Source organism: Podarcis filfolensis, assembly GCF_964270895.1.
Source record: "Podarcis filfolensis genome assembly, chromosome: 5".
NCBI classification, from domain to species: Eukaryota; Metazoa; Chordata; class Lepidosauria; order Squamata; family Lacertidae; genus Podarcis; species Podarcis filfolensis.
Window position 1 is genome coordinate 84,339,765 of NC_139608.1, and position 27,559 is coordinate 84,367,323.

The 27,559-nt window shown below is 44.6% G+C and overlaps 2 protein-coding genes and 1 long non-coding RNA gene across 10 annotated transcripts in view; 1 reads left to right on the plus strand and 2 right to left on the minus strand.

The window, feature by feature from the left end:
* The window catches only part of LOC310763570 (uncharacterized protein), a gene marked incomplete at its 3' end in the record, with an annotated part of 50,180 nt that overhangs the window by 16,983 nt on the left and 5,638 nt on the right, over positions 1-27,559 (minus strand). The window lies entirely within an intron of this gene.
* LOC310763538 (dual specificity protein phosphatase 13B-like) lies at positions 28-26,010 on the plus strand. 8 transcript variants are annotated; one of them, XM_083616011.1, is made up of 4 exons: positions 28-146; positions 19,044-19,235; positions 22,739-22,959; positions 25,594-26,010. In XM_083616011.1, exons 2-4 carry the CDS (start codon positions 19,045-19,047, stop codon positions 25,815-25,817), a joined length of 636 nt encoding a protein of 211 aa, XP_083472137.1. In that variant the 5' UTR covers positions 28-146; position 19,044; the 3' UTR covers positions 25,818-26,010. The 8 variants fall into 8 exon arrangements, with proteins under 8 accessions (XP_083472137.1, XP_083472131.1, XP_083472138.1 ...); XM_083616005.1 differs by lacking the exon at positions 28-146 and adding an exon at positions 201-412; XM_083616012.1 differs by lacking the exon at positions 28-146 and adding an exon at positions 6,350-6,450.
* Positions 10,282-14,116, minus strand: LOC310763611. Its single transcript, XR_014548716.1, has 3 exons — positions 13,710-14,116; positions 12,342-12,481; positions 10,282-11,570 (listed from the first exon to the last, which is right to left on the minus strand). It is a non-coding gene; the product is annotated as an uncharacterized lncRNA (long non-coding RNA).

Sequence of the window (27,559 nt, forward strand, 5' to 3'; positions counted from 1 at the left end):
CAATTAAAAATAGCATTTGAATAAACTGAATGCAGCAGGACAAGGGGAGCTGTTGTGTAACCAGCAGCCTGGGAGGAAACGCCAGAAGAGTTGTCATCATCTAAAACAGTCAAGTGCAGTCAGCGGACCTGAACCCCCCCCAAAAGGCAAGTACTTTTAAGCTTGTTGACAAACAGCTACTCGCAAATTCAGTGCATGCATTGCGGGGTAACACAATGCTTCCAGCACGGGAGCAGTCGGACAACCGCAGCTGTGTGCCATGCCGTGTTGTTTGTTGTGAAGGGCATTCAGATAGAGAGTTGGTTGTGAAGTTGCCACTTCTTCGCAATTTGGACCGCGCAACATGCTTCGGTGCAAATATGTGGCAACCTGTCTGTGCAGAAGGGGAAACCCAGTGCAGGCTGTTTCAAGGGTATCTTTTAAATTCATATATGAAGAGAGACAAGCTTTAGCCAGGCTGATTTTTGCCCCCCAAAGGCATGACCTTCTAGATACGTATCTGGAATCAGTGTTAGAAACCGAGATATGAGAGCTAGGACCTAAATGGCACCTTAAAACCTAGGCTATGGGTGCAACAACAGAATGTCTAGATGCACTTTTTATATATATAACAAGAATACAAAGCTGAAAATGAATGAACTGCAGCTAAAATATTATGTTCATTTTTCACATGGTCTAGTCCTTCTCCTGCCCACCCCCCTAATATTCTTAAGAGGGTCTCTTCTCCAGTCTTCAGAGAGTAGCTGGAAGTGGGGAGGCAGAAAAAGGTCCTCCTTTCCTTCCACTCTGCAGTTTGAATCTGAAATCTTAGGAGCAGTACTGCGCCCAGAGCTGAGAAACTGCTCACGCTAATGAAATTCCCCGTCGCAAAATGCGCCTGGAATAATGGGAGTTTGGAACGCCCATTATTCCGAGTGAAAAACCTGAGTGAAAAATGTGCATCCTTCAAATGTGCAACTTCAAATCCCTGATTTCAGCAGTGAGGGCACCTGGCAAATTGCTGCATTACCTCGTTTATAGTTTAGTAACAGCAAGAGGGTTTCAAAACACTGTGCAAGAGCAGAGCGGGAACAGATTTTGTGGGACTTCTAATGGCGCCTTTGGCAGTGACTGGCTGAGCTGCTCTAACGTCAAAGAGGGGCAGGGCAGGCAGTCATTAGCTGAGCAGCTCAGATCCTAAAGATGGGCAGAGAAGGAATAAAAGTCTATGGAAAGGGGGGCATAGGAGGCTAGGAAAAGTGGGGACCGGGGATATATAACCAGCAGGAGGTGATAAGTTGGGAGGTTACTGAGAAAAGAAAGTTGCAGTAGGTGATGGTCTGGAAGAATAAGGACAGAGGTGAAAGCTTGAGTGAAGTGTTTGAGAAAGGAAGGAAATCTGGGGTGGGGTGGTGGTGAAGAAATAAGAGAAATCCATATTGCTGCAGGGAGCTGAAGTTCACATGTTGATCTGAAACAAGTCCCATATTGGGCTTGTATTCCTTGAGTAGGATGCAAATTTCAGACGCAATCGTTTTGTCTTTTAAATGCACTGTTTGTGTTTGAGCATATTCCTAAATCTGGCAATTCACTTGGAATTTAAATATCACATGTTGACATCCTGTTTTTCCATCTCAACTCTGAGATGTTTAGCAACAGATTGCTTGCCTGAAAAGCTGACATTTAAGAGCCGGAAAGATCCTTCCCCACAAATTTGCTTTAGCTCTCAGGGATTTTGTGTATGTGTGTGTTTGAGACGGTGAGAATATCTGATGGGCAGTGTCATACAGTGAATGTTCTCAAGCAAAATGGGATTTGCAGCATTCAGTGATTTGCAACTTAGAAGGAAGCCCCACTTATGAATTCAATTAGACTTACTCGCAGGTGTTATTTGATTGCATTTGTCTGCATCTTTACAAACGTTCTCCTAGTGAGGAAATGGGCTATCCGTAAGTCTATTTAAACAGGGAAGATGTTAAGATGTGGTATGTAAACTAAGCAAGATCATGAAACTCAAACTAATTTCTAGTAATTGTCAGCATGATATTCACGCTTATGCAAGCATTTCACATTCTTCGCTCAAGCTATCAAAGGGTTTATTTTTAGCAAGACATATTGGGGGTTGCATGCTCACTCTGTACTTGACGTTCCCTGTCTCCTAAAACGACGGCTTTGCACTTCCCACTTCTTCAAATTGCTGAAAGTTTTAAGGGCCAGCTTTTACAGGATTCTGTGGATGACTCATGTTGCCATTTCTAACACAGTGGTACCTCGGGTACATACGCTTCAAGTTACATACGCTTCAGGTTACAAACTCCGCTAACCCAGAAACAGTACCTCGGGTTAAGAACTTTGCTTCAGAATGAGAACAGAAATTGTGCTCCAGCGGCATGGCAGCAGCAGGAGGACCCATTAGCTAAAGTGGTTCTTCAGGTTAAGAACAGTTTCAGGTTAAGAACAGACCTCCGGAACGAATTAAGTACTTAACCTGAGGTACTACTGTACCCTATTTCTTTACAAAGATACACTGGCCAGGAGTTAACAGACAGACTCCGAGAGTGATCATACTCATCTTTAAAACAGCTGCTGTTGTCCCCCAATAATAAAACACAGAGCTCCTGCGGCTACTTTTCCCCCCAGGTAGCTGCATGGAACCGAATATTGTTTGTTTGCCTATTTAAGGTATAGTCTTACTACAAAATTATTTCCCTTGGCTCCCGCCCAAGCACAGAGGAGCCCTGTTCATGGATTGGAGCTCAATGATAAGAACACATGGTGTCTCCAGGTAAGGACTGAGAAAAAGGCCAGACAGACAACGTATGAATGGAGTACACTGGTATGTTTACTTGGACTGTGTTTTTGTCCTGCCTTTGAGGTCAAACCTCCTTCCTCAAGCAGCTACAGGTTGTCTGCAGTTGCCTGAAGAGAAACCCCAGTTTATGAGCTCCTGACCATGTGTACAGCCTCCACACAATTGGGATGCCTGCAGATTAAAAGGTAAAGGACCCCTGGATGATTAAGTCCAATCAAAGGTGACTATGGGGTTATGGCGCTCATCTCGCTTTCAGGCCGAGGGAGCCGGCGTTTGTCCACAGACAGCTTTCCGGGTCATGTGGCCAGCATGACTAAACTGCTTCTGGTGCAACGGAACACTGTGACGGAAACCAGAGCGCACGGAAACGCTGTTGACCTTCCTGCCACAGCAGTACCTATTTATCTACTTGCACTGGTATGCTTTCGAACTGCTAGGTTGCTGCTACGAGGGCTGCCCTTGAAGTTGTCCCAGAAACTCCAGTGGGTGTAGAATGCCGTGGTGCGGCTCCTTACAGGGTCCTCACCACGGGAACCACATTCACCCAGTGCTTTTCCAGCTGCACTGGATCCTGGTGGAGTACAGGGTCAGGTTTAAGGTGCTGGTTTTGACCTTTAAAGCCCTTTGCAGCCTAGGACCCTCGTACCTACGGGACTGCCTCTCCTATTTATGGACCTTAAGGTCCATAAATAGCAACACTCTAGAGGTCCTGGGCCCTAAGGACGTCAGATTAGCCTCGGCCAGGGCCAGGGCCAGGGCCTTTTCAACACTGGCTCCAGCCTGGTGGAACGCTCTGCCTCATGAGACCAGGGCCCTGAAGGATCTGATTTCTTTCCGCAGGGCCTATAAGACAGAGTTGTTCTGCCTGGCCTTTGGCTTGGAATCAGCCTGATCCCCTCCCCATCTTTCCTTTTCCTTCTGGGGACTTCCCTGGCTTTTTTCTGGCCCACGTAGAACGAGTCTGGACAGTTGGCCTTGGTGAAGATTTGACGTTTTCTCCCCTCAAACAGTTTTTGATCTGGGCTTCCACTGAAATGAGGCTGCATTTTAAGTTGTACTTTAATCCTGTTTTTAAGTTGTTTTTATACCCTGAGCCCAGTCTTAGCTGAGGAGGGCGGGGTATAAATAAAATTTATTATTATTATTATTATATTATTATTATTATTATTATTATTATTATTATTATTAGGTTGGCAGGAGCTGGGACAGAGCAATGGGAGCTCACCCCATCCTGTGGATTTGAACCACCGACCTTCTGATCGGCAAGCCCAAGAGGCTCAGTGGTTTAGACCACAGTGCCATCCACATTCTGTATCTGCACAACTGTGTGTCCCAATCACACAGAGCTTGTGCATTGGAGTTTTTCTTCAGATAACTGCAGGCAACTTGTTGTTCTTTGAAACAGGAGATCTAACATCAGGGGTGGGGCTAAAAGTGCACTCCACTCCAAGCAAACACAGTAATGTCCAACATATGAGTACTGGGCTTGTGTGTCTCAAAGGCAGCAGTTAGACATTACCCAGCATCCCAGCATACAAAGACTACTAAATTAGCATGGTTATATAGGAAGCTTGTTTTAAAAACAGCAGCAGCGGCAGCAACCCTTAGGCAAAGGTAATTTTGCAAATTGCCTGTGGGGGGAAAAAGCATGAATAACAAATAAGCAGACCCTCCAAGTGTCCCTATTATCCAGGGACAGTTTTGAATTTACAGAAGCTGTCCTGGTTTCTGATTTGATCCCAGAATGTCCTGCTTTTCCTTAGGTAAAGGGACCCCTGACCATTAGGTCCAGTCGTGGCCGACTCTGGGGTTGCGGCACTCATCTCGCTTTATTGGCCAAGGGAGCCGGCGTACAGCTTCCGGGTCATTTGGCCAGCATGACTAAGCCGCTTCTGGCGAACCAGAGAAATGCACGTAAACGCCGTTTACCTTCCCGCCGGAGTAGTACCTATTTATCTACTTGTGCTTTGGTGTGCTTTCAAACTGCTAGGTTGGCAGGAGCAGGGACTGAGCAACGGGAGCTCACCCCATTGCGGGGATTCGAACCAGCGACCTTCTGATCGGCAAGTCCTAGGCTCTGTGGTTTAACCCACAGCGCCACCTGCATCCCTGCTTTTCCTTAGGAGGTCCCTATTTTCATCAGAGAAATGTTGGAGGGTGTGGAGTTGTGTCACTCCCCAAACCAAGGAGATAAGTAACTATACAACCTTTAGAAGACATCTGAAGGCAGCCCTGTATAGGGAAGTTTTTAAATGTTTAATGTTTTATTATGTTTTTATATATGTTGGAAGCTGCCCAGAGTTGTTGGGGCAACCCAAGCAGATAGGTGGGGTATTATTATTATTATTATTATTATTATTATTATTATTATTGAATAGGACATCCCAATTTTCAGCCAAGAAATGTTGGAGAGCATGAAATAAGGCTGAGCCAAAAAGGCACAGTTCTTTTTGCAACCCATATTAGGATGCTTCAGAAAGCACTGCCCCATTCAGTGTCATTTGGGAACTTGCCGTGAAAAGGTGGGCAGAAGCATTTGCCCATTTGGTGATTTCAGAGTGAGGGCGGTTAGCTGCTGTGGCCCGAACCTCAAGCTTGGAGGTGGAGGAGGTGCTGGCCGAGTCTGGGGCTGCTGAGGAGCCAGACTGGGTTCCTGATACTGAGCCTGGTGGTCAGGAACCTGCTGCACCCAAGCCAGGGCCCCCAAGGGATCCTGAGCCCAAACTGTCTGAGGAGCAAAGTACTTTCCACTCCACCTTGCTTGCCCACAGGAAAGAGATAGGGGCTAGCCCTTTAAGGATGTACACTCTTCAGGCAGAGGGGTGGAGCTTAGGAGAGGGACTAGTGAGACATCAATTCACCTCTGGACTTTCTTGGAGTTAGTTGCTCCCTTGGAGCTCTCCGTGGTGCTGCAACCATCAGCTTGCCTTTCAGAGAGAGACCTGCTGTAGGCAGAGAGAACATCTGTGCCTTGTTTGGCTAGGATCACCCATGTTGCCACATAAGCCATATGCGATTGGCTACATAGTATCATTATGTCATCACATTCGCTATAGGATCCCCGAGTGGTCGGGATCACATAGCAAAGGAGAAAGAAGGCTGGCTAGGAGGAGGAAAGCTTGCCAAAGTAGCAGGAGTCTGAAAGCAGATACTAAATCAGTGTTTCCCAAACTTGGGTCTCCGCCTGTTTTTGGACTACAATTCCCATCATCCCTGACCACTGCTAGCTGGGGATGGTGGGAGTTGTAGTCCAAAAGCAGCTGGAGACCTGAGTTTGGGAAACCCCGTCGTAAACAAAGGCAAACTTTTACGTTATTCGAGACACATTGGGTTGCAAAATGTAGGCACTGTACACGCTGTAGAAATTATCCTTAAATAATAACAATGCCCAGTGTTCATGTAGCATATTTAAAATGCCGACAGCACTTCACATTTTCTCAGTACTCCTTACAAGAACCCCAAAAGGTAGGGTAGTGTTATTATCCCACCCCCATTGCAGATGGGAAGTTGGGCCACTTAGCGAAGATCACCTAGCGCATTCAAGTGAGATTCCAGGGACTTCTGGGCTCCCACCCATAGCCACTACACCTGCCAGAGTCCTGAACTGCACATTGGCAAATCACCTTGAGCATTTATCACAGCTCTAGCCAAGACAAAAGGTAAAGCTCTTCTTTATGATGGATTTGCAGGGTTTTATGTTGTCCCTTCAGCTAGCTGCAGAAGCCTCCTCCCTCTATCCTTAGCAATCCTCAGTTGCCTTTTGATATCTTCCGTCAGCTCTGCCACTTGCGTTTCAGTACTTACCACCAACGCTGCCTTGCTTCTGCTTTTTGTTACATCTTTACCCTGCTGTTTCACTGTCTGTGTGATGCAGGAAGCAGAAGTCGCAAGTCTCAGAGCTGCCTTTTGAGATGCAGGTAATTATTATGTGCATCTGTTATTATGATCTTGGCTTCGCTAGGTGGAAGGCATGTTGCTGCCGCTGTGATAAATTTGCAGCCCTGCTTTCCTGAATTCCCTTTCCCTTGATACCGAGCGCAGACTGCTTCTAATTCCATCTTATTTTTTAAAAAATCACACACAGTCTTAATCGCTGCCACACAAGGCCTCCTACTAAATATATTTCACAAGATTGAAATATAAAGGATTGGAGCGATTATTCAGAGAAAGCAAATTGCAAGTGGGGAGGAAGAAATCAAATGGCACTTCTGTTTCCCCCCACATTCCCTGTGAGTCTAAAGAGACAGACTGCTCAGGTTTTTTAGATTTACAGCAGAGAATTGCTTAACCACAACGATGGAAACCAAACCAAGAATATTTATAATCTAGCACAGTCTCTCTGTACTACTCCCACAATTCAAGTATTCGCAAGTCCAGGAGGTATTACACACCCTCCATCATTTCTCCAATGAAAATAGGGATGCACTATTCCTTAATAATAATAATAAACCTCCACCCATCTGACTGGATTACCCCAGCCACTCTGGGCAGGTTCCAACATATATAAAAACATAATAAAACTATACAGGGTTGCCTTCAGATGTCTTCTGAAGGTTGTATACTCACTAATGTGACACCCCACCCCTGAGCCAAGGAGATAAAGAGATAACACATTTGCTTCCAAAAATTCTCATTTTCTAATTATATTGTTAAGTATCAAATATTCAGAGAACATTCCAGTACCAGTAATTTGGAGAAATGTTGGAGAATATGGAGTTATGTAATTACACCCCCCCCCCAGCCAAGGAGATACCTCCATACCCTGAACATTTCTCCAAATTACTGGTGCTGGAATATTCTCTGAATATTTGATACTTAACAATATAATTAGAAAATGAGAATTTTTGGAAACAAATGCGTTTTGGTTCTAGAATCTATTTGACCCCTCCATGGTTTCCATCTCTAAGATGCCTCTGCACACATCCATATAGTTTTGCGGCGTTTCAGGATAACCAGGAACTTTCAATTTCTGCCATACAAATTAGCCCCTTCAGCTCTTCCACCTTCCCTTGCAAGAGCCTCAAATATTCCTTTTCCCTGCCACATTGCTTGGACTAAACTCTCTTGCGGCCACATTTTCTTCCTTGCATCTCAGGGCTTGGTAATGAATTATGTCTCTGGGAAGAGGCAGGTGGAGATTCCATCTATTTCACCGCATCGTTTAGCTTGCACTGCAAGGATGAACTAGCTGATCCCCGGTCCCTCTGGGCTGGCTTGACCTTTGTGCTAATTTGATTTATTATTTTTAGTGCATTATGCTACACTCAGCCTTCTCGACTGTAGCAGGGGCTGTATGCTAATGATTTATGGGAGACATCTGGGATTCCACGGGCTAGCATACAGATTGTGTCACTGCTATCCGAGAAGCCTCCATTGATCCATCGCAAAAACCCAGCAAAGCAACAGAGTGTCAAATTCCAATCAGCTTCAGTTCACAAACCCTAATTGAACAGGTGGCTACGACTGTTCTGGAGTTGACCGTATCCCATCTTTTAAGAATAAAATGAGAAACAGACGAAATGCTTTCGTCCTCATTTCCCACCAAAAGATGATCTCCATATTCTCTGCCTAAATAACAACAGCAAGGAGGAAAGTAATCTTTGCCACCTGCTCCAAAGGGGTGGAGAATTCTGAGTGCCTTGATTTTGAGATAAGATGTTTGGCCCTCCATTGCCATAAAATATTTGTTCAGGAGTGGGTCTAAACACAGGGGGAAACTGCTATAAATAAGTCAGAAATTAGATCATTTTAACAGAAGGAAAAAAATCTTTATGGAAAAATCACGCTTGGAAATTTCCTGCTCTCTGGTGCCATCTGGTGTTGCATGTATATAGCACATTCAAATCAATGTTTCTTTACTAATGTTAGCCGAGTCCCAGGCCCCATGTGGCTGACATAAGTTAGTGCTGCCACAGTCAATCAAAATTTTCATCTTTGATTGCCTCCCCCCACCTTGTTTGGCTAGGATGGTCCATGTGAAGAGTCCAGAAAGCCCCACCCTCCCTCTCAGCTGGAGTTTCATGTTGCCACATAAGCCAGATGTGATTGGCTACACAGTATCATGTTGTCATCACATTCGCTACAGGATCCCTGAGTGTTTGGGATCACACAGCAAAGGAGAAAGAAGGCCGGCTAAGGGGAGGAAAGCTTGCCAAAGTAGCAGGAGCACAGCCTGAAAGGAGATACTAAATCAGTGTTTCCCAAACTTGGGTCTCCGAAAGTTTTAGGACTACAATTCCTATCATCTCTGACCACTGGTCCTGGTAGCTAGGGATGATGGGAGTTGTAATCCAACAACAGCTGGGGACCCAAGTTTGAGAAACACTTCTGAGTCTAGTCCTTACTGCTTCCTCCATCAACATATTGGAAAGACTGTTGCTCGCTGTCTGAACACAGGAATAGGTTAAGGCTGAGAGAGATACTGGGTAGTCTTGCACCAACCAGTGAGCTTCATAACTGAGTGGGGATTTGAACCCAGGTTCCACTGGCTTGAGTCTAACACACTTCCACATTGCCACATTGTCCTCCCCAGACCTTTTTGATATGCCCGATTGTGACCTTTGCAAAGAGACCATTGTTCTCCTGTCAAGGCTTGTTGTTGTTTAGTTGTTTAGTTGTGTCCGACTCTTCGTGACCCCATGGACCAGAGCACGCCAGGCACTCCTGTCTTCCACTGCCTCCCACAGTTTGGTCAAACTCATGCTGGTAGCTTCAAGAACACTGTCGAACCATCTCGTCCTCTGTCATCCTTCTCCTTGTGCCCTCCATCTTTCCCAACATCAGGGTCTTTTCCAGGCAGTCTTCTCTTCTCATGAGGTGGCCCAAAGTCTTGGAGCCTCAGCTTCACGATCTGTCCTTCCAGTGAGCACTCAGGGCTGATTTCCTTCAGAATGCATAGGTTTGATCTTCTTGCAGTCCATGGGACTCTCAAGAGGCTTAGCCTTTTTCAATTGCATCCAAAGGAACGGCAGCAGCTCAGCTCAATCTGCCCCGGGCTGCCCTCCAAAGGCACATGAACCGAGAAAGGCATTTATACATTGTTCTCGCTGTTAGCCTCTGTAATTTCGTTTGACCTGAACTTGCTGCCAGATCAGCTAGCAGGCACTGTGGTAAGTTGGGCAATAAAATAAATAAATAGCATGCTGGGGGATAGGGCAGTAAAAAGATTACTCAGTGTAGGGACAAATGAGGTCAACAGAAATAGGGTTGTTGTGGATATATATGCAACAGGAGTTGGCTTTAACCTTGATAGAATAGTCAGGAAGTCTCTTAAAAGACCATATTTCCTAGGGTGGCAGTAGAGAATCATTGGGACTCCAAATTCCATCAGTCCCAGCCAGCATAGCCAATAGTCAGGGATGATGGGAATGGCAGCTCAGCAACACTGAGAGTGGCTGCAAGTTCCCTGCTGCTGCCCTGGGGACTCATAAACAACTACAGTGGTACTTTGGTTCTCAAACTCAATCCGTTCCAAAACCAAAGCATTCCAAAACCAAGGTGGCTTTCCCATAGAAAGTAATGCAAAATGGATTAATCCCTTCCAGACTTTTAAAAACAACCCCTAAAACAGCAATTTAACATGAATTTTACCATCTAATGAGACCATTGATCCATAAAATGAAAGCAATAAACAATGTACTGCAGTCACACAATCAGTCAGTCAGTCAGTCAGTCAGTCAATCAGTAGCTGAACTGGGTTCCACACAGTCACAAAAACAAAACAAAAAAGCCGCAAAAACAGAAACGCAAAATAAATAGCAAAAACAGACTTCAGCGTAACACTCAGAACAGAAGTGTGGCACTCAAAATGGAGCATGTTTGGCTTCCGAAAAAAGTTCACAAACTGGAACACTAACTTCTGGGTTTGCAGTGTTTGGGTTCCAAGCTGTTTGAGTACCAAGGTGTTTGAGAACCAACGTACCACTGTAGACCTCAAGACTGATGCCTCGTTTAAGAGGGTGGTCTTGCTGGAAGATCTATTTCATTGTCCCAAGTACAGACAGAAAGAACCCCCCAGTGTCTTGCAAGGAACACAAATTGTCGACACGGTATTTTACAAGCATATTCAGAATCCTCGTGGGGAACACAGTAGCCATAAGACCTTGCTCCACACTGGAGGGGATGGGACAGGATGGAGAGAGAAAAATTACTCGTTGCTAATAATATGCAATGGATAATTTAAAGCTGCGGTGCAGATAGATATGCCCTCAGAACGGCCAACTCTAGTTGGAAATGTGACCTTAAAGCAAACAGATGTAATTTCTCGAGCGTTCCTGCTTACTTTGGCCCTCGGGTTCACTATAAAACTTGGATCCAAATTATGTCTGAGCATACTGCAGCAGGCATCTAGCCAAAAATATCTTGTTTGACTGGAAGTCAGTTAGAAACAGAGGCATTTTCACAAATTGTATTGAAGCTAGTCCAAATACTTTTGCAAGCCTTTGCCCAACTTTCCTGGAACCCTGCTTCAACCAGTTTTGAACCACAATGGTTGTAGGAGCATAAGTCTGAGAGATCAAGAGACAAAGAATAAGTTAAAAGTTGGCCTAAAATATCAGGCATATTAGAAGAAGTGTGCGTATATATTTTTGGGCAGACCTCATTAACAAACTGGTACAGCAGACCGATTTAAAAGACGAGAATAAGAAGAAACTAAGAGAACCCAAAATTGGCAGATTCATCCAGAGAATTTATGATCAGCTCATATTCGGAAGAATCGCCTCAATCCAGGGACCATTTCTTCAAGAGAAAACCTACAGCTCCCTCTTCAAGTGCTTCGCTAAGAAAAATGAAAAGTCCTAGTGAGATATTTACCACTTTCTGCACCCAACCAATCACACCCCACTCAGCTAGTTAGTTATACAGCGGTCAAAAGTCAAGTTCATACTCTAGGTGGCAGGATGTACTGTTCCAAGCACACTGCCAACATCCTCTGACTGCAATAAACTAATCTAGGCTGAAGCAACCAGAAGGGTCTAAGATATTATATAATTGTTCTCCATCCAATATAGCAATAATAATAATAATAATAATAATAATAATAATAATAATAATAATTTATTTATACCCCACCCATCTGGCTGGGTTTCCCCAGTCACTCTGAGCAGCTCCCAACAGAATATTTAAAAAACGATAAAACATCAAACATTAAAAACTTCCCTAAACAGGGCTGCCTTCAGATGTCTTCTAAAAGTCAGATCGTTGTTTATTTCCTTATCTGATGGGAGGGCGTTCCACAGGGCAGGTGCAACTACCAAGAAGGCCCTCTGCCTTGTTCCCTGTAACCTCACTTCTTGCAGTGAGGGAACCGCCAGAAGGCCCTCAGAGCTGGACCTCGGTGTCCGGGCTGAACGATGGGGGTGGAGATGCTCCTTCAGGTATAATGGGCCGAGGCCATTTAGGGTTTTAAAGGTCAGCAGCGCCAACCACTTTGAATTGTGCTCAGAAACGTACTGGGATCCAAGTCAGAACGGACGCATGGAAGTGATTTTCTCCTCAAAGTGCTCTGCAAATATGTCTCAGCATGGTACTGAGAGTTCAGGTAAATTACCTGGCAGGAGGCCATAAGGAGGAGACGACTTGAAAGAGTTCTGCTGGTTGCCACTCCGAAGATGCAGTGGTGGCAGAGAAGGAACCTGAATTTGCTGCCATCCCTACCGCAGATTGCCACAGTCAGGAAGCACAGGCAAGCTGAGGAGGTGAAATACAGATGGGAATGACATAATTGCCATCAGTGTGTTTTGCTGTATGTGGAAATAGATTTCTTTCCTCTACTTTCCATGGCAGTAGTGTAACTAGGGTGGGAAAATAGGGACACCCAGCCTGGAAGCTACCTGGGCAGGTATTCAACCTGGGCAACAACCTATTCTGATAGTTCATATAATGCACTGAAAGTTATTAAAATAAGTTTACATCATGTTTCCATTTCAATATAGAATAATCAGACATGTTTTTCACAAAGGCAGGTGACGGCTTGGTCAGAGGGTTAGGGAATGTTGACGAAATAAAACAAACCCATCCACTGAATATTGCTGGCAACGAAGGAACAAACTTGGAATTTCTTGATCATCATCATCATCGTTTTATTTGAATGCCGCCTTTCCATAGTTAAAAACAATGCTCTAGGCGGCTTACAGCATGACCAGATTTACATAATTACCAACATAACAAAAGTCATAAACAATAAATAAAACACATCAGAAAGTACACAACCAAACGGAAAACAGTTTCCACATAACTCATAAAATCTAAAACTAAGAACACAGCATTAATATCAATCACAATTTAAAATGACATAGATAAAAAATAAAAACAATTTTAAAAACAAAACAAAAACAAAAACAGCACTCCTGTATGGAGCCTGTCAGGCCCCGCCCCAAGCCAGGTGGAGAGAAGCAGGCCAGGCCCCTTCAGGCTCCCAGCAGGTCAGTCCTGATAAGTTCTTGCTCCAGATTTTTGCTCCTGATAAGTTCTTGCTCCAGTTCTTGCTCCAGATTTTACCCAGCACTCCCTGCAAAGGTCCCTCCAGGGGATGCTCCTTTTCCTTTTCCTTTTAGACTGCCTGCACTCTCATATCCATTTACCCAAGAGCAAATTCCGTTTAACTCAATGAAACTCATTTCCGAGCAAACTTGCATAAGATTGCACAGCCTACATCTTTTCACCTATTACATATAATCCTTTGAAATTGTGTTGTGCCTTGTTGGGGGGGGCAGAGAAGCGTGTGCAGTTGGGAACTTGCCCAAAGCGTAGGAATGACAAGCTTTTGGGACTATTCGATGCTCACTCTAATCCTCTAATTCCAAGGTGCCTTGGGAATAGCTCCTCCTCCTAGAGGCTTATGTGACAGGGGAGCACTGCCATGGCTGCAATCATTTCCCTTCCATTCAGACTGAGTGACAGGGACTGTCATTCCTACCTTTGTGTTGCTGAGACAGGATTATGGCCGCGTGCCCTGCTCAGAGCTGCTACCCACAGTGACAATTTGGAAGCTCAAGTTGATACGCAGCATCAGCTGCCTCCTCCGATTCAGGCTGGGTTGCTAAGGGCACATCTCACCGGTATCAGACACTGGTTTGAAGCTCTCCTTTCATCGGCCCCAACCAATGACTTTTGTGTTTGTGTTGTGATCTCACAAACCATGTCCTATGTAGTGACATCACAATGAAGGCAGCATGCTGTGTGATGCAATAGTAACTCACCATGACAGTAGTCTTTCCAGAGAAAGGAAATGAGCAGTAAAAAGCAAACAAACACACAAATGTCCACACCAAAATACACATAAAACAAGCAGCAAAAAGAGCCATTTGGTTTACAGATTGCCAGGGATGTGTGAAGGCTCCCTGAGAACTTTCACGTCTTATCCAAGTTGTGTATTGTTGCTGTTTTTAAGCTCCCTTGAAAGCTCCCAGATGCTTCACTTGAAAAATGAATCTTGCAATGTGGGTTGAGTTTCATTTTAACATGCACTTGAGACGCTTGCTCCTTGTTTTACATGAGGCTGCCCTCTCCAGATCTGAGTTCAATGGACACAGGGACTATCACATTTAGTTTGTCTCACAATCTCAGTTCTTGAGACTCCAGATGCTGGCTTGTTCATCGTTTTGTGCATTTATGCCCTACCTTTTCCCAGGGAGATCAAGGTGTGGCACATGCCTCCCCCCCAAAAAAACCTCCATACTATCCTCACAGCACCCCTGTGAGGTAGGGCTAGGGCTAAAAGACAATGTCTGGCCCAAGGTTGCCCAGTGAACTTCACGGCCTAGCAGGGCTTTGAACCTTAGTCTCCTGGCTCCCAGTTTGACTGGCTAACTACGACACCACACTGGCTCTTAGCTGTAGCTGGAAAGTGATTCCATAGAAGTTTCTATTTAAATATAACAACCCCCAAAACTTTCCTAAAATTAGGGCTTACCTAAACTTTCAGCAGTAATTCAACAGCACTTTCTAAATGGATGGAAGCCAAAATAACGTTCAGCAGACAGTTTTGCAGCCGCTTTAGTTACAGGGTCCCATCTTGCAGTCGTTGCCCTGCCAAATATTTCACCCTCTTCAAAGGAAATACGGGCTGGAGGAGGAGAATGGATTGCAATGCTTGGCCGCCAGTCGTTTCTTTGCCTCTCCTGCCAAAAAACCAAAAGCAGGCTGTGGGGATCTCTCGTTCTCCAGATGATGACTTCAGCAACACCTAGAGCTAGGCAAGGACACAATTCCCAGAGCAGGTTTGAAATGTTTGTGTTTCCTCGCAAATGCCGGTGACATCATCGGCACCGGAGGACTTGAACTTCACTTTTGGCACGCGAAAGCCCTCCGGGTGACTTTTACACCAGGCGTTCCTGCTCTTGATGGATATTGATGTAACAACGCCTGTAATTAAAGGATTGTATATATAAAGGATTGTAGATATAACACATGCAGATGTAGTTAAATGCATCTGTGTTAAAAGAGCACAGAACATTTGTAACTGGGCAAGGAAATATGCAACCAGCGACAAAATGTTTCAGAGCTTTCAGCAACACAAAAGCAAGGGAAATTAGGTGCTTCTCCCTAGATTTGTCAGAGTGCAAGCTCAAAACAACATTAGCATGGATTTGCTGGGGTACTCTATGCCGTCACTTGGGCATTGCATCTTTATATCTTCTTCTTCTCAGGCGATCACTTGTAGCCTAGTAAGATTGTCTTCCATGAACATGGTCTTAACAGTGAGTCCATAAGTGACTGTGGAGGCCAATTCTGGATCCACACATCCTTGCACAGGGGGGACATAGGTTTCCGGGCAAGAGTTGATCACGGCAAGGGTTTGTCAAGCATGCCTTCCTCTTAGCATGTTTCTCCCTTTCATCCTGAGTTTGAGCGTCTTCAAAGTTCATGACACCATTGGTAAAGGCTGTTCTCCAACTGGAGCACTCACAGGCTAGTGTTTCCTAGTTGTCAGTGTTTATACTACATTTTTAAAGACTTGCCTTGAGAGAGTCTTTAAACCTCTTTTATTGACCACCAGCATTATGCTTTCCATTTTTAAGTTCGGAATAGTCGTTGCTTTGGAAGACGATACATGGTCAGTCTACCGAAGTTGATGTTGAAGAATTATTGCTTTGACACTGGTGATCTTTGTTTCTTCCAGTACACTGGCATTAGTTTGCCTGTCTTCTCAAGTGTAGCATTTTTTGGAGACACCATTGATGGAATCTTTTGAGGAGCTGGAGATGGCATTCATAAGTGGTCCATGTTTCCATTGTTTCTTTATATACAGCACACTGGCTCAGTGAGGCAAAGAATGGAGAGTGAATTGAACTACCCTGAGTATCTTTTGGGTGGCAAAGCTGCATGGAAATGGAGAAAGGGTGAAGATATATATATATATATATATATATATATATATATATATATATATATATATTCCCATCAAAAAGAGCAACAGAACTCTGGCATCAGCCACCTACATTTCATTGCAATAGGTTCAGGGGTGACAAAAGCAAATATTTATTCCCACTATGCAATTAACCCATGGAATTGGCTGCTACAGATAGCTGGGTTTGGTTTTTTTAAGGGGAGACAAATTTCTGGAGGATAGGCCTGCTCATCTGAGTACAAAGAGGATGGGGACAAAGAGCAGGGTGCAGCCATCAACGATGTGCTTCCATAGGGATCTTCTGGCTAAGCTAAAGTTGGGAGCAGAACGCCAGACACCACCATCTGAATCAGTAAGACTTTAATGTAGGTGCAAGTACTGGCTAAATGGAGCAAAGTGTGAGCAGTGGTAGGGAGACCAGCAATGAGAAGTTTGAGTTTTATAGACCATTCCACAACACGATCAATAAAATTAGCTTGATGTGCAGCTGATGGCCAACTTTCTCAACACACTGGGAGACCTCACGGGTAGCTCTGTCCACTGTGGGAAATTCATCGGACCTGGGTTTCCCTTGTGCAGAATTTTAACCCTGTTAGCCAATGGGCTTTGAAATGGCAGGCGTAAGCCCAATGGTCTCGTAAGGTCACCTTGAGAAAAAGTGGGAACAATGAACCTCTCCGTGGAGAGTGTTCAGGACCCTCAACAAATTACAGCCTCCCAAGATTCTTTGCAGGAAGCTGTGAGAGTTCAGCTCTCATAAAACCGATATGTTTGAAAGATCAGACATGCTCTGCAGGGAATATTTCCCTGCACTGACACTACGGACACATAGCCACCGAATACCAGGGGACCCAAATTCATTCTGTCTCTGCACCCCATTGCATCTGGTCACCTTATACCAATCGTATAAGTGGAATGAAAGCTGCTTTTCGAAGAGCCCTCTCCTAAATCGGGAGACGCTATTTGGATTCCAGCTGCTGGGGAGATTCTCTTACAAACAGTTGGCTGCTCAAATACTTCTGCATCCCAAGAAACCACCGGTGGCTCGGCTTTCAAAGCCAGCCAGCCCTACTCCAGTCATCGCTGTGGGCTGAGTCATTTTGCTTACATCTCCGCAGCACTCCCAACAACCAATAAATTATGGCTGCAGGGAGGCAGTCGGGTTAAGCAGTCAGTGACTAGCCCCAATAATGGCCACAAGATGTGAAGTTTGTGGAAAGGAGCCATAATGGAAAGAGAGAGCTTTCCTTGGAATGGATGGTGTCAGTCTGGCCCTCGGGGGCAGGGGGGTGGAGGAATCTCTCTGAAGCCTGTTTCCTGCAAAAGGCCTAGTTCTTCTGAGGCAGTAAACTTTAGGATGTGCCCTTTAATGGGGGCTCCCACAACTGAATATTCCTCCATACCAAAGTTTCCATTGTACAAAGAAACTAAATACTACGGCAAACGTCCTGGCTCTTAAACCATAACCTCTCATTTTCCTATGTGTAGGGAATTGTTTTATAATTAAATTCCTACCCTGTGGAAAAATGGGGTTTAAATGTTTTAAAGAACAATAAACTCGGAAAAATTGCTAATCAGTGAAGCTAGCATGGAGCTGGCATGATGTGGCTTGCTTTGCTGGTTCCAGATAGTAATCCAAATTTCTGAAACATTTACAGGTCAGGCTCAAACAAGAGCGCATTGCAGTAATCTAACCTGGAGCTGACCACAGTGGAAGCAGAAATCGAATCAGCAGCAACCCCAAACTGCAAGCCTATTGGTCCAGGGGATTGAGAAGAAAGTTAAATATTTAGGAGTATGGATAACAGTTAAGAATACAGTATAAATGTTTTTAAGGACAACTATAAAAAAACTTGGAGAGAAAGAAAGAAAACTTGGCGGTGTTGGGAAGGAGGAATTCATTGCTATTGGGAAGGATACCAGTAATTAAAATGAATGCATTGCCAAAAAAATTGTTTTTATGTCAATCAATACCCTTGATCAGCAATGTGGGACACTTCAAAAAATGGCAAAAATATATTACTAGATTTATCTGGCAGGGGAAGAAGCCAAGAATAAAATATAAATTGTTGGCAGATTCTAAAGACAGGGGTGGATTCTCCCTACCAGATTCAAGATTATATTATGAGGCATCCTGTCTGTGCTCGCCAAGGGAATGAATATTATTTTAAAAAATCGATGTTTTAGAGCTTGAAGGTCATGATAACAGGTATGGTTGGCATGCATATTTGTGGTATGAGAAGGTTAAAGTACATAGAGCTTTCTTAAATCATGTTGTAAGAAAATTGGTGTACAAGGTATGCGAAAAAATATAAAAAGTTACTTGAATCCATTTCTAAAAGACCTCCAAACAGTGCGGTCAAAACTGCTACCGCCTCCCCAACACTAGATGGCAGAAATGAGATTCTGCCTAATTAGAATCCCCAAATATGGCCTGGATTCGAATGCTCCCCCTATCCCCAATTCATAGAATTGGAAGGGACACCAAGGGTAATCTAATCCAATCCCCTACAATGCAGGAATCTCAGCTAAAGCATCCATGACAGATGGCCATCCAGCTTCTGCTTAAAAACCTCCAAGGCAGGAGATGTTTGTAGCAACTCCTACTCTTACAGTACAATCTTTAATTTGTACGCAAACTGCTTTGAAGCACTGGTTAAAAGTGGGAACGACAAGAACAGTAAGACATAGAAGATACCCAACAGTATACCATGATTTCTTTGACTGTAGGAACTTCAGGGTGGTGGACATGATTGGGCTGACAGGGAAAGACTGGTCCATGGTTATTCCATGAGATTTACGGCTAGGTAAGGATTTGATCCAAGGTCTGCCCAGTCTAACTCTCAGGCCACTGGCTACCATGAGGTCAAATGAGGAAAGTCTCTCTTCCTTGTCTTTCAGAATGTCTTGGAATTCACTAAATGGGGACGACTTGCGGCGCCCCAATATACGAAGAACTTCGAGCCTCACTTCCAGTAGCCAGGGGAGCTATGAAACACCAGAAATGGGGGAACTCCAACGTATGTTGTGGACACCCATTCCCTGCCGTGGCAACGTCAACGAAGTCTGGCCTAACCTCTACATTGGAGATTTGTAAGTAAACGGGCTTAAAGGGATGACAGAGAACATTCTGCCCATGTTATAACAACTTCCGAAGGCGGAGAGAAGGAAAAGACAGGCAAAAGGCTTATTCTGCCATCTTGTCCTTGTTTCCACATGGCATCACAGCCCTTCGCCTAGAAGCTGGGGTTGTATGGCAGACTACAACTGGTATTCATTAGAGCTGGGGTTTATTAACTCATTTTAGGTTTTAAAAAAAACCTAGATTTTTTTGGGTTGATTCTTCAGTTGGAGCAAATTTTAATCGCGAAAGACATAGTTTGTTTCAGGGATTTTTGCTTTGCTTCTGTTGAGTTATTGTAAGACAGCATTAAAAAGAAAATATCTGTACAGCTGAAAAGGCTGGTAGCGTTCAGATAAATTCAACAGTGTAAATAAGTTTTGATGGATGCAATAATGGAATACGAATGATATAGTTTTTGTAAAATATGCAGGGATTTATGATTTGTCAAATGAGCCATGGAGAGAGAAGAAGGGAAGTCATTGATATCTTAAGGATGTAAAAACGAGTACTTTAAAATGTAAAACAGAAAATTCAATAAAAAATTATATACAAAAAAGAAGAAAATATCAAAGATGGCTGCCTTTCTAACAATGAGCAGCAGCGTTTGTTTATTAAGTCGTAAGTCATCTTACATTTCCTTCAACATCCCCCAATTGTTACTATGCTTTGGTAATATACAAATACATTCCATAGCTACTGAGCACGTTCAGACCCCTTTGGGCTGCTTGTGTGTGTGTGGCCCCGATAGATAGATAGATAGATAGATAGATAGATAGATAGATAGATAATGTACATCGACACATCTCAGTGTTCCTCTGAACATGCTGGTGCCCCCATTTTTGACTCCAGTCCTCTTGGCACTCAGCGCTCATTAATTTTAGAGGGAGTGGTTGCCATCGCTGCATTTATTGGATGATTTGATGAATCGAATGGGTGATATCCAGTTCTAGCTATAGTTGGAGCAGACCCATTTAAACCAATGGACTTAAGTAACCAAATCCATCCATTTCAATAGGTCTGCTCCAAAGATGGCTTCGCTGGCTATCACCCAATTATTATTTTTTAATGCTTTTGTGCTTCTGGTTTTTTCACGACGTCATTGTATTCCAATGCGAGAACATTTGGTTGAGAAGCAAATTGGAGCCTTCCAATAAATAAATTAAATGCCAGCATCAGTGTTGGGGAAATCCCAGACATCCAGGCACCACGCTGAGTGGTTGCTTAAAAGCTTGGTTCCTGCTACTAGGATGGGGGTTTGTTTTGTTGTTTTTTTGCAATTAAAAATGGAACAATGGCATCTAAGCTATTTGAAAGCATTTCCCCACACTGAAGAGTACCATCTCTCTTCCCAACTCTGCTTTTCCACTCCAATACATAAAACCATGCAGCAAAAACCATATGAATAAGTTAAAAACAGACATCAATTAACCGTTATGGAAAGATGTATTCTTAATTGCTTGCATAGGCCCGGAGGGACAAAAAAGTTTTCAGGAGGCATTTAAAAGCTGAAACAGAAGGTGCTTGCTGAATGTTGGCAGAATATGAGCCAATGACATGATAACTTGTTGTTATGAAGTGAGCCTCACCAGCTTGAGGAACATCAACAATGCTCCCGTAGATGATTAAGGTGGGATATAAGGGTTCAAGAGATCCCCTGGACCTAAGTTGTTCAGGGCTTTGTAAATTAATGCAAGGAACTTGAACCTGGCTTGACCTTGCACAAGACATGTGGTTTAGTCCGACAAAAGGCCTCATTGCACACCAGACTTCTGGTCAAACAGATTTAGTAGATTCTAAAACTGAAAGCACAACTTTGAAACCTGCCAAACTTATGTGTGGTGGGTTGTTGCGCACGCTCAGCATGGGAAACAGGACTGCTGATGCTTTACCTTCAACAATCTTCCAAAAAAACCCAAATACATACCAGGGCTGCATGGACTTGGCATGTTCATGCTTCCCTTAATGGTTAATTTCCATATTGTATTCGAGCTTTCACACCATGTAAAAGCCACTTCCAGAACTATCGTGAATACAGTGCAACTATGTTGTTGTTGTTTAGTCGTTTAGTCGTGTCCGACTCTTCGTGACCCCATGGACCAGAGCATGCCAGGCACTTCTGTCTTCCACTGCCTCCCGCAGTTTGGTCAAACTCACGCTGGTAGCTTCAAGAACACTATCCAACCATCTCGTCCTCTGTCATCCCCTTCTCCTTGTGCCCTCCATCTTTCATGGTTTGAAGCTCAACATCAAAAAAACTAAGATCATGGCTCTGGTCCCACCACCTCCTGGCAAATAGAAAGGGAAGAAATGGAGGCAGTGAGAGATTTTACTTTCTTGGGCTCCATGATCACTGCAGATGGTGACAGCAGCCACGAAATTAAAAGACACCTGCTTCTTGGGAGAAAAGCAAAGACAAACCTAGACAGCATCTTAAAAAAGCAGAGATATCACCTTGCCAACAAAGGTCCGTATAGTTAAAGCCATGGTTTTCCCAGTAGTGATGTATGGAAGTGAGTGCTGGACCATAAAGAAGGCTCATCGCCGAAGAATTGATGCTTTTGAGTTCTGGTGCTGGAGGAGACTCTTGAGAGTCCCATGGACAGCAAGAAGATCAAACCTATCCATACTAAAGGAAATCAGCCCTGAGTGCTCACTGGAAGGACAGATCCTGAAGCTGAGGCTCCAATACTTTGGCCACCTCATGAGAAGAGAAGACTCCCTGGAAAAGACCCTGATGTTGGGAAAGATTGAGGGCACAAGGAGAAGGGGACGACAGAGGACGAGATGGTTGGACAGTGTTTTCGAAGTTACCAGCATGAGTTTGACCAAACTGCGGGAGGCCGTGGAAGACAGGAGTGCCAGGCATGCTCTGGTCCATGGGGTCACGAAGAGTTGGACACGACTAAACGACTAAACAAACAAACAAACAGCACTCCTCCCCATATTATTTGCAAAGGGATTTTTTCCCCCTGGAAGGAAGAAACATGGAAATTAGCACTAAAACTTTACCGTGTTCTGCTATACTTGCAGAAGAGGTTTCTGCGTGGTGCAAAAGCTCAATATAATGTGGAAGTTAACAGTTAGGGGGAAGTCATGAAAATGGAATAAAGCACCACGTGGATGCAGCCTGCCTAGTTTTCTACAGTGGTGTTTCCTAAACTTGGGTCTCCAGCTGCTTGTGGACTACAATTCCCATCATCCCAGACCACTGGTCTTGCTAGCTAGGGATGATGTGAGTTGTAGTCCACAAGCAGCTGGAAACCAGAGTTTGGGAGCTATGGGTCCCCAAACCAGCAAGGATGGTCTAGCCATGGTCTAGAAAGTTAGCAGTTAATACGCTAGTTAATAGACAGAATATTAGCGCTGGATGTGGGGAACCTGCCTGGCTAGAGATTTGTTGTGTGGTCTTTAAGGGTGAGGAATGATGGATGCGACTAGCACAAATCTAAGCCAAATACTCTTCCCCCCACAGATATATAGCCCGTGACATAGAACAGCTTCGCCGAATGGGTATCACCCACATAGTAAATGCTGCTGCTGGAAGGTTCCATATTGACACAGGGGCCAAATTCTACAAAGACCTGCCGGTGGATTACTATGGAGTTGAAGCAGATGATGATCCAAAGTTTGATCTCAGCATTTACTTCCACCCAGCCGCTAAGTATATAAGAGCAGCGCTGAACTCTCCCAGAGGTAAATATAACAGGCAGGGCAATCTATGTCATCTCTGGGGTCCTGGCAGCCTTACTGCATTCAAAGCACAGGTATGATGTGAGTGGCTAAAGAACTGGCCCGGGTCCAGGAAGACCTGGGTTCAAATCACTGCTTAGCCATGGAGTTCGCTGGGATGCCTTGGGCAAATCCTTATCCCACAGCATCCCTAGTGAGGTGAGATGATAAAAGGTCTGGAAGCCAAGCCTTATGAGGAATAGCTGAGGGAATTGTGTATGTTTTAGCCAGGTATAGCAGAGACTGAGATGAGATATAATAGCCATCTTCAAATATCTAAAGGGCTGTCCCATGGAGGGTGGAGCAAACTTGTTTTCTCCTGCTCCGGAGGCTAGGACTGAAACCAATGGATTCAAACTACAAGGAAGGAGGTTCCAAGTAAACTTCAGGAAGAACGTTCTGACAGCAAGAGCATCCCCACAAGAGGTGGGGAACTCTACTTCCTTGGAGGGCTTTAAGCAGAGGTTCAATGGCCACTTGTCATGTATGATCTAGTGGAGATTCCTGCATCGCTGGGGGTTGGACTTGTTGATCCTCAGGGTTCTTTCCAGCTCTACAATTCTATACTCAAATGGTCCAAGTGTCCATGAGAGATGCAACAATCATTTCCCCATTTAATCCTGATTTACCTCTTTCAATGGAAAATCCATTCAACTCCCCTGTGAAAATGGTAAATCTGAATGAATTTGGGTGAGGAATTTGGGACAGAATTCTGATGAGGACAATATTGTGTGGACACTGTCTTTGCTATGCTCTATGCCGTATAGGTAAAGGTAAAGGGACCTCTGACCATTAGGTCCAGTCATGACCGACTCTGGGGTTGCGGCGCTCATCTCGCTTTATTGGCCAAGGGAGCCGGCGTACAGCTTCCAGGTCATGTGGCCAGCAAGACTAAGCCACTTCTGGCAAACCAGAGCAGCATACAGAAACGCCGTTTACCTTCCCGCCGGAGTGGTACCTATTTATCTACTTGCACTTTGACGTGCTTTCGAACTGCTAGGTTGGCAGCAGCAGGGACCAAGCAACGGGAGCTCACCCCGTCATGGGGATTTGAACTGCCGACCTTCTGATCAGCAAGTCCTAGGCTCTGTGGTTTAACCCAGAGCGCCACCCATGTCCCTATTCTATGCCGTATAGTGGCATTCAAACAAAAACCGAAGGTTTCCAATCGATACTTTTTGTGCTTTCCTTGTTTGAAGCTCGCATTGCAACAGAGAAGCACACAAACTTAGATTCTTCAACATGCCAAGTCAACGTTTGACATTTCAAAATCACAGAGATACACCGAATCGTTTTGAAATCTAAAACACCAAATTCAGATAATTGAACCCTCAGAAGGAATACCCAGATAGACGTCTCTGTTTGTCCCTTCTTATAATAATAAATAATAATAATAATAATAATAATAATAATAATAATAATAATAATATCTTTATTGTCATTGTCCCCTCTCAGGGACAACGAAATTACTTGACTGCTCCATAAAAACACTAATTAAAACAATACAGTATAGTACAGCAAGGAAGATTAGATGACTTTCAAAGTCCAGGCTTCCCATTCAGGGCTGAGATCGCTCTGGAGAAGAAGCTGTTCTTAAGACGGCTCGTTCTTGTCTTCATCGTCCTGTATCTCCGTCCCGACAGCAGGAGCTCGAAGAGACAGTGACCAGGATGCAATGGATCTTTTACTATGTCCAGTGCCTTCCTATGGCACCTTGTGGCATAAATCTGCTCTAAGGTGGAGAGTGGGCAGCCAACAATGCTCTCTGCTGCCTTAACAACTCTGCACAACCCCATCCTGTCCTGGGTAGTACAACTTCCGTACCACACACATAAGCCATAAGTGAGCACGCTCTCAATGGCACAGTGATAGAAGGCAAGCAGCAGTTTCTGCAGAAGATGGTTTTTCCTTAGAATTCTCAAAAAGTACAGTCTCTGCTGCGCCTTCTTCACAAGCCCCCTTGTGTTGACACGCCAGGACAGATCCTCTTGTAATTCAATGCCCAAAAATCTGAACGTTGTTACCCTCTCCACACAGACCCCATCAATCAAAAGTGGCTGGATATTGCTCTTCTGTCTATACAGCTATATTAGGGATGGGACTCTGGTTTCTTCTCATGTCACTGAAGGGAAATAGCCCCAGGAGAGACCCCAGGAGAATTAATCCTACTTTGACATAGCTAACTAGGAACTCTCCCTTTAATCGGTGTGGCAGGAAACAGTAGCTGCATTGCAAAAGAGATAGGGCAGAATTGGGGCTGAGCTCCTCTGCATTTTACCATCCGCACAATAAGACCCACTTTTCATGAGGTAGCTGGATGAACTGGTAGGTCTTAAGATTTAACAGGCCAAGGGGAAATGACGGAAAGTTCTGATATTTACTGGTAAGAGTCAGAAAAGGCTTTCAATCAACATCCATATATCCTAATTTGCTGGTGAAGAAGGCACACCAGAATTATGACACGAAGATTTCTGACATTCCCCACTGGGTTTCGCAGTCTTGACCTACTGGCAAGTCTTAACATATACCATACCAAGAAACCTGGGGTTTTCGTACCCTGACATATATGCGATGCTCTTGTCTTCTCTTCTCTTGCAGGCAAAGTACTAGTTCACTGTGCCATGGGCATAAGCCGCTCTGCCACCCTTGTGCTTGCCTTTTTGATGATCTGTGAAAACAAGACCCTCGTGGATGCCCTAAAGTCTGTGCGAGAACACAGAGGGGTCTGCCCAAACTCTGGTTTCCTCAGCCAGCTCCGAGATCTTGACATCCGGTTAAACAGCGAAAGGGGAAGGTCAAGAGGTGATGCCTTGAAACTTTAGCTGAAGGGTGCCCTGCACTGTGGCTCAAGACAAAGCGGAAAGTCAGAGAGACAAAAGGAGGCAAGCTTCAGAAATACCTGAACTCTGAGTCTGTGCTAGAAGAGGTGTCTGGGCAGTGAAATGAAAATAGTGAAGTATTTCTTTGATGTTAGAAACTAAGTCAAGATTAAAGGCACGCCAGACATTTGGCATACATGTTTTTGATTGATGCATGGACAGGTGAGGACACTGGTGAAAGGGGCCAGAACTGCAACAGAAGAATTAAATATACAAAGGGAAAGAAGGCAAGGCTAGGTTGCGGCAGAGTCAGAACAGGAGAGGTTTATAGAGGAGAGCAAAGTGATCATAAATCAATAGCATTATTCGGTGAAACAAAAGGCTTGAGCAAAGTTATTCCGTTGTTTCCAAGTCTGGCAAGAGTATTGCCAGTTGAGCATTTCACATTTCAGTAAGGAGGTAGGCTGGACACAGCCAGCAGGAGAAATTCAAAGGAATCCATGCACAGAAAAGCGTGAAATAAGTACATTTATTTAATCTGGAGCACACTGGCCTTCACACTGGTGGGCTGGGACCCACAACTGAGAGGTGCCCCAACCTAAGGTGGGGTTGAATTACTGGCACCACTGAATTTGTCTTACTCTAAGAATTGTTCTACAGCAAGGGTAACCATTGTTGGACTACAGCTCCCGTCATCCCTAGCGGACATGACCAATGGTCAGGGATGATGGGAGTTAATTTTGTTTTGTTTTCTTTATTAAATTTCTACACTACCCTTCATCTGAGCATTGCAGGGCAGTTGACAATAAGAGACACTAAAATACGTTACATAGTAACCAACAAAAACAGCTCCTCCATACACTGTTTAAAAGACCATTGATAGTCTAATTAGCCAAAGGCCTGGGAGAAGAGGAATATTTTTGCCTGGCACCTAAAGGTATGTAGTGAAGGTGCCAGGCGAGACTCCATGGGGAGAGCATTCCACAAGTGAGGAAACACCGCAGAAAAAGTCTGCTCTCATGTTGCCACCCACCGGACCTCTTGCAGAGGAGGTGCACAAGTTGTCACCTAACAACATGTGGAGGGCTCCACATTGACAGCAGTGACAGCTGTCTTTTTGAATCTCCCATGGAGCTAAAAGCAGCAAGGAGGTGGCAATATTTATTCTTGCCCTTTCCACAAGGAGCCCATGTTCTCCCTTGCTATTTTCAGATTAATCTTGTAAAGATCAGGCTGGGTGTGGGTGGGTGTTGTGACAATCTCAGTGGCAAGAGGGAATTGAAACATACGACTAGAATATCAACATCCAAACAGGAAGGGCACATTAAGAAAGAGATGGTAAAAGGTAAAGGACCCCTGGATGGTTAAGTCCAGTCCAAGGCGACTATGGGGTTGTGGCACTCATCTCGCTTTCAGGCCAAGGCAGCTGGCCTTTGTCCACGGACAGGTTTCCGGGTCATGTGGCCAGCATGATTAAACCGCTTCTGGTGCAACGGAACACCGTGACGGAAACCAGAGCGCACGGAAATGCTGTTTCCTTCCCGCCACAGTGGTACCTATTTATATATCTGCACTGGCGTGCTTTCAGACTGCTAGGTTTATGGGAGCTCACCCCATCACAGGGATTCAAACTGCCGATCAGCAAGCCCAAGAGCAGGGGTCCCCAAACTAAGGCCCGCCAGCCGGATAAGGCCTGAGGGACTCATTTATCCAGCCTGCGGCGACCCCTGCCGCCCGCTGCCGCT

Bases quoted from the DNA above. Each gene is read 5' to 3' on its own strand.
- LOC310763538 (XM_083616005.1), top strand. From the start codon at position 216: ATGCTTCCAGCACGGGAGCAGTCGGACAACCGCAGCTGTGTGCCATGC. The intron at 19,236-22,738 runs GTAAGTAAACGG...TTCCCCCCACAG, and splicing joins AACCTCTACATTGGAGATTT to ATATATAGCCCGTGACATAG. The intron at 22,960-25,593 runs GTAAATATAACA...CTTCTCTTGCAG, and splicing joins AGCGCTGAACTCTCCCAGAG to GCAAAGTACTAGTTCACTGT.